A 13215-nucleotide genomic window follows, 5' to 3' on the forward strand; every position below is an offset into this window, starting at 1 on the left:
GTTTAAATGTATTTGGCTAAGGTGTAAGTAAATTTCCGACTTCAACTGTACATATAAAAGGAGTAAAACAGTATTTAAACCTTATTGTACAATGACTATGTACTGTACATAGGGCAGAAGTCTCTAAGGTGGAAGGTAGAGTAGAACAGTGACTAAGGCTAGTGGTGACTTTTTAACAGTCTTATGGCCTGGAGGTGGAAGCTGTTTCTCAGTAGATGGTAGCGGGGTGAACAGGCCATTGCTCGGGTGGCTGAGGTCCTTGATGATCTTCTTGGCCTGCCTGTGACACCGGGTGCTGTAGTTGTCCTGGAGGGCAGGCAGAGTGCCCCAGTGATGTGTTGGGCTGACCACACCACCCTCTGGAGAGCCCTGCATGAAGGGACCATTTCAGGTAGTCAGTGATGTGCACTCTGAGGAACTTGAAGCTTTTGTCCCTCTCCACCGTGGCTCCGTCGAAGTGGATGGAGATGTGCCCTCTCTGCTGTCTCCTGTAGTCCACGATCAGCTCCTTTGTTATGTTGACGTCGTGGGAGAGGTTATTTTCCTGGCACCACTCTGCCAGGGCTCTCACCTCCTCCCTGTAGGCTGTCTCATCGTTGTTGGTAATCAGGCCTACCACTGCCGACAGCACACTTGATGATTGAGTTGGAGACGTGCGTGGCCACACAGTCATGGGTGATCAGGAAGTACAGGCAATGGTTAGCCTTAACTAGCCTCTCAAAGCACTTCATGTTGACAGAAGTGAATGTTAGGTGGTGATAGTCATTTAGTTTAGTTACCTTAGCTTCATGGGTACAGGAACGATGGTGGACATCTTGAAGCAAGTGGGGACAACAGACTGGGATCAGGAGAGAATCAATATGTGGGTAAACACTCCAGCCAGCTGGTCTGCACATGCTCTGAGGACATGGCTTGGGATGCCTTCTGGGCCAACAGCCTTGCGAGGGTTAACACGCTTAAATTACTTACTCACGTCTGCCACGGAGAACGAGAGCACACAGTCCTCGTAAGCTATGGGGGCCCGCGGTGGCAGCTTGATATTGTTTTCCTTGAAGTGGGCAAAAAAGGTGTTTAAATCCGCCGGGAATGAGGCGTTGGTGTGTGTGTTGTGTCGGTATGAGTGTGTGTGTTTGTAGTGTATGTGTGTGGGTTTTGTGTGAAAGTGTCAGTGTAGTGTAGTGTGTATGAGTGAGGGTGTATATAGTGCATATATACACTGAGGGAACAAAACATTAGGAACACCATAATATTAAGTTGCACCCACTACTGGCTAACGTACAATCACTAGAGAACAAACCGGACAAGCTCTGTTCTAGAGAATATCCTATCAACGGGACCTCAAGAACTGTAATATCCTATATTTCGAGGAGTCGTGGCTGAACAAGGACATGGATAATATACAGACTGTACAAAACATTAGGAACACCTTCCTTATATTGAGTTGCACCCACGTTCACCCATCAGAACAGCCTCACTTAATTTGGGCATTTACTCTACAAGGTGTCGAAAGCGTTCCATAGGGATGCTGGCCCATGTTGAGTCAAATGTTTCGCACAGTTGTGTCAAGTTGGCTGGATGTCCTTTTGGTGGTGGACCATTCTTGATACACAACAACTCGCCCAAGCCTTCCCCATTTCACCTTCTCCCAAATCTGCTCAGCTGATGTTCTGAATGAGCTGCAAAATCTGGACCCCTACAAATCAGCCGGGCTAGACAATCTGGACCCTTTCTTTCTAAAATTATCTGCCAAAATTGTTGCCACCCCTATTACTAGCCTGTTCAACCTCTCTTTCGTGTCGTCTGAGATTCCCAAAGATTGGAAAGCAGCTGCGGTCATCCCCCTCTTCAAAGGGGGTGACACTCTTGACCCAAACTGCTACAGACCTATATCTATCCTACCATGCCTTTCTAAGGTCTTCGAAAGCCAAGTCAACAAACAGATTACCGACCATTTCGAATCTCACCATACCTTCTCTGCTATGCAATCTGGTTTCAGAGCTGGTCATGGGTGCACCTCAGCCACGCTCAAGGTCCTAAATGATATCTTAACCGCCATTGATAAGAAACATTACTGTGCAGCCGTATTCATTGATCTAGCCAAGGCTTTCGACTCTGTCAATCACCACATCCTCATCGGCAGACTCGACAGCCTTGGTTTCTCAAATAATTGCCTCGCCTGGTTCACCAACTACTTCTCTGATAGAGTTCAGTGTGTCAAATCGGAGGGTCTGATGTCCGGACCTCTGGCAGTCTCTATGGGGGTGCCACAGGGTTCAATTCTTGGACCGACTCTCTTCTCTGTATACATCAATGAGGTCGCTCTTGCTGCTGGTGAGTCTCTGATCCACCTCTACGCAGACGACACCATTCTGTATACTTCTGGCCCTTCTTTGGACACTGTGTTAACAACCCTCCAGGCAAGCTTCAATGCCATACAACTCTCCTTCTGTGGCCTCCAATTGCTCTTAAATACAAGTAAAACTAAATGCATGCTCTTCAACCGATCGCTACCTGTACCTACCCGCCTGTCCAACATTACTACTCTGGACGGCTCTGACTTAGAATACGTGGACAACTACAAATACTTATGTGTCTGGTTAGACTGTAAACTCTCCTTCCAGACCCATATCAAACATCTCCAATCCAAAGTTAAATCTAGAATTGTCTTCCTATTTCGCAACAAAGCATCCTTCACTCATGCTGCCAAACATACCCTTGTAAAACTGACCATCCTACCAATCCTCGACTTTGGCGATGTCATTTACAAAATAGCCTCCAATACCCTACTCAACAAATTGGATGCAGTCTATCACAGTGCAATCCATTTTGTCACCAAAGCCCCATATACTACCCACCATTGCGACCTGTACGCTCTCGTTGGCTGGCCCTCGCTTCATACTCATCGCCAAACCCACTGGCTCCATGTCATCTACAAGACCCTGCTAGGTAAAGTCCCCCCTTATCTCAGCTCGCTGGTCACCATTGCATCTCCCACCTGTAGCACACGCTCCAGCAGGTATATCTCTCTAGTCACCCCCAAAACCAATTCTTTCTTTGGCCGCCTCTCCTTCCAGTTCTCTGCTGCCAATGACTGGAACGAACTACAAAAATCTCTGAAACTGGAAACACTTATCTCCCTCACTAGCTTTAAGCACCAACTGTCAGAGCAGCTCACAGATTACTGCACCTGTACATAGCCCACCTATAATTTAGCCCAAACAACTACCTCTTTCCCTACTGTATTTTATTTATTTATTTATTTTGCTCCTCATTATTTTTATTTCTACTTTGCACATTCTCCCATTGCAAATCTACCATTCCAGTGTTTTACTTGCTATATTGTATTTACTTTGCCACCATGGCCTTTTTTTTGCCTTTACCTCCCTTATCTCACCTCATTTGCTCACATCGTATATAGACTTGTTTATACTGTATTATTGACTGTATGTTTGTTTTACTCCATGTGTAACTCTGTGTCGTTGTATGTGTCGAACTGCTTTGCTTTATCTTGGCCAGGTCGCAATTGTAAATGAGAACTTGTTCTCAACTTGCCTACCTGGTTAAATAAAGGTGAAATAAAAATTTAAAAAATAAATACACAAGGGAAACTGTTGAGCGTGAAAACCCAGCAGCATTTCAGTTCTTAATACACTCAAACCAATGCGCCTGCCACCTACTAACATACCCTGTTCAAAGGCACTTAAATATTTTTGTCTTGCCCATTCACCTTCCGAATGCCATACACACAATCCATGTCTCAATTGTCTAAAGGCTTAAAAATCCTTATTTAAGCAGTCTCCTCCCCTTCATCTACACTGATTGAAGTGGATTTAACAGGTGACATTAATAAGGGATGATAGCTTTCACATGGAATCACCGGGTCACTATATGTCATGAAAAGAGCAGGTGTTCCTAATGCTTTGTACACTCAGTGTATCGTCTTGTGAGTGTGCATAGAGTCAGTGCAAGATAGGGTAAATGCAGACCGTGTAATCATTGAATTAACTACATATGGCTATTTAGCAGTCTTATGGCTTGGGGGTAGAAGGTATCTCGGAGCCTGTTGGTGCGAGAGCAGGGGCTCAGATTCCGTTTGCCGGACGGTAGCAGATTAAACAGTCTATGTCTTGGTTGGCTGAAGTCTTTGGCAACTTTTCAAGCCTTCCTCTGACACCGCCTGATATAGCGTTCCTGGGTGGCAGGGAGCTTTGCCCAAGTCATGTACTGGGCCGTTTGCACCCCTCTCTGTAGAGTTTTGTGGTCGAGGGCGGTGCATTTTTCATACCAAGCGGTGATGCAGCCAGTCAAGTTACTCTAGATGATGCAGCTGTAGATGTTTTTAAGGATACGAAGGCACATGCCAAATCTTTTCAGCCTCCTGAGGGAGAAGATGCGCTGTCGTGTCCTCTTCATGATTGTGTGGGTGTGTGGACCATATTAAGTCCTTAGTGATGTGGACGCCAAGGAACATGAAGCTCTCAACCCGCTCCACTACAGCCCTGTCGATGTGGATAGGGGCGTGCTCTCCCCTCTTTCTCCTGTAGTCAACTATCAGCTCCTTTGTCTTACTGACGTTGAGGGAGAGGTTGTTGTCCTTGCGCCACACTGCCAAGCAGTGGAGGATCCTCAGAGGAGGACCATCTTCCTCAGTGAATTTCCTTTAAAAAATATATATATACTAAATATAGTCACGTCACCAAATAATTGATTAAAACACACTGTTTTGCAATGAAGGTCTACAGTAGCCTCACATTCAATACAAAGACCTAGGAGGCTCATGGTTCTCACCCCCTTCTATAGACTGACACAGTAATTATAACAATTTCTAGAGGACATCCTCCAAACTATCAGAGCTCTTGCAGCATGAACTGACATGTTGTCCACCAAATCAAAGGATCAAAGAATGAATTTAGTACTGAAAGCATAAGCTACAACTAGCTAGCACTGCAGTACATAAAATCTGGCGAGTAGTTGACAAAAAGAGAGAGAAAGACAATAGTTGGAACAGTTTTGAACAAATAATTTCTTCCATATTAAGGAGAAGCAAGAGAGCGAGAGCCTGCTATATTTCGTCTTATATATTTTTTAACTTTCACTTACTTAGCTAGCATCGAATGCAGCTAACTAATTTAGCCTACTCAAACCGAGATGGATTCTATGTTAAGTAGCTGGCTATGGCTATCCAATAATAATAGTTGTGATTGTCTCCTTTCTGAAGGACAATCATGCCATGCTGACTCAATAACTCTGAAAATGCATTAGATGATGAGGAAATCCCTGATTTAGGTAAAAATATTTTAATTGAACCAGACATTGTGGAGTCTTCTGATGACAGTGATGTGGGAAGAAACGGCGATCAACAGTGTTGTTGTCATGGGAGAAGTTGACCGAGTTTTGAAATTAGTGGAATGCCCAGTGGAAGCAGAGTATGATAGCTTTTGATTACAAATATGCAGAGGGAGTCGAAAAGAGAACACTGTTGTATAAAACAAACTAAGGGCAACCATGGCATTTGTGACAGAGTGGGAGAAGCATTCATCCATCTTTGTAAGAGTTTAGCTAGCTACAGTTTCAGATATTATACATTTCTAATTTTGTCAGATAGTTGTTTTCATTAAAGTTAAAGTGTACTGTTAGCTAGCTAGCTAACGTTAGCTAGCTGGCTCACTAGCTAACATTACGTGTATGATCTGTGTAGTAATATTATTCATATTTTAGAAATCCATTTGCATTGCTAGTTATAGCCTAATATTAGCTAGCTAGCTAACATTGAACCTAGTTGGTTAGATTTAGCTACCTGAAGATTCATGCATGGTGGCTAGCTATGACAATCAGTTTGTATTGCTATGCTGTGTTCAAAACAAGTGGGAACTTGGAACTGGAAACTTGGAAATCTCCGACTTCCGACTTGTGTGTTCAAGACAACTGGGAACTCAAAAAAGTAGCTCCGAATCCCAAAATCTTTTTGAGCCCAGACTTTCTGACCTGAAGATCACTGACTCATATATTTCAATTTTCCCAGTTGTCTTGAAAGCACCATTAGGTTCATTGTTTAACTAGCTACATGTCTACACAAGACTCCACATCGCCAAATGATTACATGACCCATCAAGTTAGCCAGGTGTGTCTGGGGGTGATTACGTTCATCTATTGTATTGAGGGAGTTATAGCATTTCTTTCATCAATTTAGATGGGTCAAGTGTGTCTGGGTAAGAATCATCTAATAATTATAAAATATTTATACAATCTGGACACTTTCTGTTTTTGATATTGCTACTATGCAAATTTGCAAGTAACCATTTCACTGTAGCGTTTACACCTTCTGTATCCTGTTCATGAGACAAATACACTTGGATTTGACTTAATATTGTATGTTTTTACCAGAGATGGTAATGTGAAGAACAACATGACTTGCACCAAAGTCAGATGAAGATATAGGCCAAGAACTAGATTTTTTGCTACTACTTTCACCACTTTTAGTCTTGAAATATTTGGTTGTTTACTACACTACACTACCATGCTCACTCTGTTTAGCACATGGCCTCACGTGAATCCCTAATAAATAGATGGGTGGGGCTAAATCTTAAGAGGGTGTGAATAATGCTGAATGGGTGTAGACAAAGAAGAGCTCTCCAGTAGGTGTACTAAAACATTCAAGAGACATTTTCTCAAAAGTGGGGTTACAAGTTTAATAACTTTCAAAGTAAAATGACTTTCCCATTGTTCCTCAACTGCAGTGTATGATATATACCATTTTCTAGCTCTGATATTCTCTACTTTTATCCAGTGTAAAAAATACTATTTCAAATTTTGCTACATAATACTAAATCGAGCCAGACGTCATGTATGCTGTGGCTACAAGCCAAACCCTAACCAATATATACTGTATGAGTGTAATTGCCGATGGCACACACGTAGAGGCACATTATCAGAGTGTGTAGCAGCACATATGAATGACTTCAATGTGTTATCCGGTTGGACCATCAGTGTGGCCCATAAAAGTGGGATTCACTAAAGGAGCTTCTGCTATTTTTATACCAGGAAGGTGAATTGAGATAAAGAATGTATTTTCAAATTATGTCCGAGTGCACTACATTGGCTCTGGGTGAAGTAGTGCACTATATGGGGCATAGGTAGGGGTTCAATTGAGACAAGACCCTGGCTGATCAAAAGGGAAGGAAATGGAGTGATGCGTGAGGCAGAGCTGTACAATAGGTGTGACACTGACCTGTATATGGGGTCAGACATGATCAGCATCTTGCTCTCGTCCCAGGTCCACTCTTTCCTCTGTGGGCAAGGAAGTCAAGGTGATGTTATCAATCAATCACAACAGTCACGGATCCACCTGTACCCAAAATAATGTCACGGGTCTGGGTCAGATCTGATCACCACGGGTATGTGTAATTTTAACTGAATTGTCCCTCGGGTATGTGTAATTTTAACTGAATTGTCCCAGGGTATGTGTAATTTTAACTGAATTGTCCCAGGGTATGTGTAATTTTAACTGAATTGTCCCTCGGGTATGTGTAATTTTAACTGAATTGTCCCAGGGTATGTGTAATTTTAACTGAATTGTCCCAGGGTATGTGTAATTTTAACTGAATTGTCCCAGGGTATGTGTAATTTTAACTGAATTGTCCCAGGGTATGTGTAATTTTAACTGAATTGTCCCAGGGTATGTGTAATTTTAACTGAATTGTCCCTCGGGTATGTGTAATTTTAACTGAATTGTCCCAGGGTATGTGTAATTTTAACTGAATTGTCCCAGGGTATGTGTAATTTTAACTGAATTGTCCCAGGGTATGTGTAATTTTAACTGAATTGTCCCTCGGGTATGTGTAATTTTAACTGAATTGTCCCAGGGTATGTGTAATTTTAACTGAATTGTCCCAGGGTATGTGTAATTTTAACTGAATTGTCCCAGGGTATGTGTAATTTTAACCAAATTGTCCCTCGGGTATGTGTAATTTTAACTGAATAGTCCGGGAGGGCCCTGTACAAATCCGAACACGACTACTGCAGTAGAAAGAGTTGAGCGTGGCGCGTGTAGCTTGTTGTTGGCCAATCATAATTTATCAAAGCGAAGCAATAGGCTACAGTCATAGAGCCAGTTAGGAGATATCTAATCAATGGACGATGGAATTAAAATTACGGAATTAAAAGTTAAAAGAGAAGGATAGGCTACAATGACCAAAAACTACTTAATATTCTGAATGGAGTTGTTTTTATTTGTAACTGTAGGATGAGAAAGCGGCAGCCTCAATAAGCCTAGCAGCTAATGTTAGCTAGCTTGACTAGCATCTCCTGGTTTGGTTCAGTCAAGACAGGTACTACGTAATCATATTTGATGATAAATAACCTAGCTATGAACGTGAATAGTTTACTATAGCGCGAGTTGGCTTGGTTGGTTGCTGTCTCTCACCCCTCCCCCTTGTTGTTGTTTCACTCGCTCAGCCCCTCCCCTGGTTGCTAGAGCAGCATCACCACCTCTCTCTCTCTCCTCTCGCGATTTATCAGCTCCGGTTAATAAAGTAGCTTAAAAAATACATTTTCTGTTGCTTTCCTCACTCGGATCAGACCGAGTCTGGATCTGACCACGTCTATACGGAACAGGTCTAGTAGTCCCAGGGTCCGTTCAGAATGGGTCTCTATTGAACATTTTTATTTATGCATATTGTGTCTGAGTGGGAAAGCCCCAGGTCCATTTCGGAACAGGTCCAACTTGACCTCTAATTCAGAGTCGAAAGATAACATGAAGTCTAAATGTAATATTTTACGACAGACAAGAACACAACATTTACAAGACAGGAAAATCCCATGGATTTGTTGATGTAACAATTTTTTCCCCCTCATAATGACATTGACATAAGCCATCTCTGATTTGTCCCTTCATAATGACATCATCATAACCATGCTCTCTGATTGGTCCCTTAATAATGACATCACCATAACCCTGCTCTCTGATTGGTCCTTTCATGACATTATCATAATCCTATAATTTGATTTGTGTCTTCATAATGACATCATCATAAACCTACTCTTTGATTGGTCCCTTTCTAATGTCATCATCCCAACCCTACTCTTTGATTGGCCTCTTCATAATGACATCATCATAACCCTGCTTTCTGATTGGCCCAGCCTTACCTTCTGTTTCTTCCGGAGGACTACCTTGACTCCGTCCACAGACACGATGATGCTCACTTTTTTCTTCTTGATGTTCTTGGCCTTGAACTCATACTGGAAAACACAAACACATATAGGTCAATCACAGACCTCTATGGGAGTAAAACAACAACAACTACAATCAACTATTTGTCACATACTGTAGGTGAAGGGCTCAACACATAGGTACTGAATGAGGTGAGAGATACCACTCTTACAGTGTAAAGTGCTTAGAGCACTTTTAGTATAGACAGTTTATTGATCCCCAGGGGAAGTTACACACACACACACACACACACACACACACACACACACACACACACACCCTGCTGGCAAAGTGACAGAGGCTCCAACAGAGGAAGGCTGTCAGTGTTAGGAGATGATCCCTGCTACACACTAATATATTAGCTATCCTTTAATGGCTTGGCAGGCAGCAGCACATTAAGGAAAGAGGAAAGGACTTCCATAATTAATATCAGTAGCCAAGCTAACAATCTACTCAGTGTTTGGTACTATTGACTACAGGGACTCAGGGAGACCATTGTGAAGCAGGGTTCCGTAATACGAGCATTTATTTTAATATACACTTTCGTCCAAAGCCACTTAAACAACTGTCAACATTGACAGTGACACAGACATGTGGCCTGTCATGGCTCATGTGGGAATCAACTGGGTTTGTAGCAATGTGCTCTAACCCACTGAGCCATTGAAACCCCTATTGGGTTCCAACTGAACCATAGTGAGAGAGGCTACCTACCACACAGTGACCAGTGGCCTAGCTGAACCATGGTGAGAGAGGCTACCTACCACACAGTGACCAGTTGAGACACGGTGACTAGTGGCCTAGCTGAACCATGGTGAGAGAGGCTACCTACCACACAGTGACCAGTTGAAACACGGTGACCAGTGGCCTAGCTGAACCATGGTGAGAGAGGCTACCTACCACACAGTGACCAGTTGAAACACGGTGACCAGTTGAAACACGGTGACCAGTGGCCTAGCTGAACCATGGTGAGAGAGGCTACCTACCACACAGTGACCAGTTGAAACACGGTGACCAGTTGAAACACGGTGACCAGTGGCCTAGCTGAACCATGGTGAGAGAGGCTACCTACCACACAGTCACTAGTGGCCTAGCTGAACCATGGTGAGAGGCTACCTACCACACAGTGACCAGTTGAGACACGGTGACTAGTGGCCTAGCTGAACCATGGTGAGAGAGGCTACCTACCACACAGTGACCAGTTGAGACACGGTGACTAGTGGCCTAGCTGAACCATGGTGAGAGAGGCTACCTACCACACAGTGACCAGTTGAGACACGGTGACTAGTGGCCTAGCTGAACCATGAGGCTACCTAGACCAGTGCTGAAGTTGGAGTTGAAGACATTAAACAACATTACATGTTTTGTTCCTTGTTCTTCTCCAAATAATGGTTGGGTGAGTGATGAGAACACTGAGCTGTCTGACTGAGGTACTGATGATGTGAGTTCCCTAGGAACAAATAGTGACATTCATATTCAGTTGGCTTAACACTAAACACTACACTGAGGATGATCAGGGGACAATGAACACTCCTATACATTCCCAAAATGTTATCTTTATTTAAAGGAAAACTCCATCCAAAAACAATCTCTTGGTATTTGTTTCATTAGTCTATTGTTGACATCGTCCCAAAATGTTTTGCTTGTCAGCAATCACGTTTTCAAGATATATAACTTCAAAATACAGAAATCATCCCTGTATGATGCATTTAGCATCATACGATGCTGCGTTATGCGTCATATGGTTTTCTGTAGTTTGAAAGTTATATATCTTGAAAACTTGATTGCTGATATGCAAAACATTTTGTGACAAACCGGTTACTCGATTGCCCTCTTTCATTTGGGATTGTTACATCTGTTCTTCCTCTCATCCATTCTAATGTCATGGCACTCCACATTCACACGCAATCCAATCCCAGGCTGATTAGCTGATTAGCTCATGCTAATGGCCATATTAATGTTTATTTCTGGACAGTTGACTTCTAGCAGCTGCTGCCCTCCCCTGTGGGTGACGTTAGGCCATTGGACCTTGAAAAACGTCTGACCATAGGATAGTTTCCCAGTCAGTGTTGACTCATCTGTCTGTATGGATGGCTGAGAGCAGGAGGTCCATTATTAAAGGAAGTCAGTCCTTGACTGAGCCACATCAACCCGACACACACAAAGGAACCCACACACACGTTGATGAAAGACGAACATAGACACACGAATAAACGCATGTAGACACACACATTCGCACGCACATTGTACACAAACACCCCCATCCATATACCCCCCCCCCCCTCAAACAATCCATCCTACTATATACTGTATTTCAACATTTCAACATAAAACAGCCCAGGTTGTTCAGTTCCCAAATGTCCCGGTTCCCAGAATAGGTGTCCTGCTCTTCTCGTCTTCTGCTTGTTGGCAGGATGAGACATGGCAGCTGTGTGTCTGCTCAGAGTGGCTAACACACTTCCTGCGTGTCTGGCCATTGTGTCGGCTCAGAGGAAGTCTAGCTAGCGAAGTTAGCATGTCCGCCACGTCGCCTCCACTCAGCCTCACGGTTCCTCACTTAAACATGAACCCAGTTAGCATCAACTCCGACAACTATAAGGCCAGGATTGTGTTCAGTATGGCATGTGATGGAAATCATTTTAAAGCATTTTGCAACAGAAAACCAGGTTCAAGGCCTGAGACCAGGGTTGTGTTCATTAGGGGAACACAACAGAAATTGCTTAAAATATTTTGCAATTGGAAATGGAATTGAGCGTTCATTACTGGACGAGGAGAGGTTTACCATTTTTCAGTCTGTTTTGTTTGGTGCCTAATAAACATGTCCAAAGACCACAGAGTCTATCATAACAATATGGTAACAGTCTATCATAACAGTATAGTAACAGTCTATCATAACAATATGGTATTAGTCTATCATACCAGTATGGTAATAGTCTATCATAACAGTATGGTATTAGTCTATCATAACAGTATGGTAACAGTCTATCATAACAGTATGGTAACAGTCTATCATAACAGTATGGTAACAGTCTATCATAACAGTATGGTAACAGTCTATCATAACAGTATGGTAACAGTCTATCATAACAGTATGGTAACAGTCTATCATAACAGTATGGTAACAGTCTATCATAACAGTATGGTAACAGTCTATCATAACAGTATAGTAACAGTCTATCATAACAGTATAGTAACAGTCTATCATAACAGTATAGTATTAGTCTATCATAACAGTATGGTAACAGTCTATCATAACAGTATAGTATTAGTCTATCATAACAGTTTGGTAATAGTATATCATAACAGTATGGTAACAGTCTATCATAACAGTATAGTATTAGTCTATCATAACAGTATGGTAACTGTCTATCATAACAGTATGGTAACAGTCTATCATAACAGTATGGTAACAGTCTATCATAACAGTATAGTAACAGTCTATCATAACAGTATGGTAACAGTCTATCATAACAGTATAGTATTAGTCTATCATAACAGTATGGTAACAGTCTATCATAACAGTATGGTAACAGTCTATCATAACAGTATGGTAACAGTCTATCATAACAGTATGGTAATAGTCTATCATAACAGTACAGTAACAGTCTTTCATAACAGTATAGTAACAGTCTATCATAACAATATGGTAACAGTCTATCATAACAGTATGGTAACAGTCTATCATAACAGTATGGTAACAGTCTATCATAACAGTATAGTAACAGTCTATCATAACAATATAGTAACAGTCTATCATAACAGTATGGTAACAGTCTTTCATAACAGTATAGTAACAGTCTATCATAACAATATAGTATTAGTCTATCATAACAGTATGGTAACAGTCTATCATAACAATATAGTAACAGTCTATCATAACAGTATGGTAACAGTCTATCATAACAGTATAGTAACAGTCTATCATAACAGTATGGTAACATTCTATCATAACAGTATAGTATTAGTCTATCATAACAGTATGGTAACAGTCTATCATAACAGTATGGTAA

At 42.1% G+C, this 13215-nt stretch overlaps 1 protein-coding gene across 2 annotated transcripts in view; it reads right to left on the reverse strand.

Moving 5' to 3' along the window:
- si:dkey-34e4.1 (carboxyl-terminal PDZ ligand of neuronal nitric oxide synthase protein) overlaps positions 1-13215 on the reverse strand; it is a 191940-nt gene that overhangs the window by 91204 nt on the left and 87521 nt on the right. For both annotated transcript variants that reach the window (XM_036976925.1, XM_036976926.1), the window contains exons 3-4: positions 9145-9237; positions 7229-7287 (exon numbers count right to left, since the gene is read on the reverse strand). In XM_036976925.1, the coding sequence (XP_036832820.1) occupies positions 7229-7287; positions 9145-9237 (152 nt within the window). The remainder of the gene's footprint in view (positions 1-7228; positions 7288-9144; positions 9238-13215) is intronic.

Source organism: Oncorhynchus mykiss, chromosome 5 (assembly GCF_013265735.2).
Source record: "Oncorhynchus mykiss isolate Arlee chromosome 5, USDA_OmykA_1.1, whole genome shotgun sequence".
Classification (NCBI taxonomy): domain Eukaryota; kingdom Metazoa; phylum Chordata; class Actinopteri; order Salmoniformes; family Salmonidae; genus Oncorhynchus; species Oncorhynchus mykiss.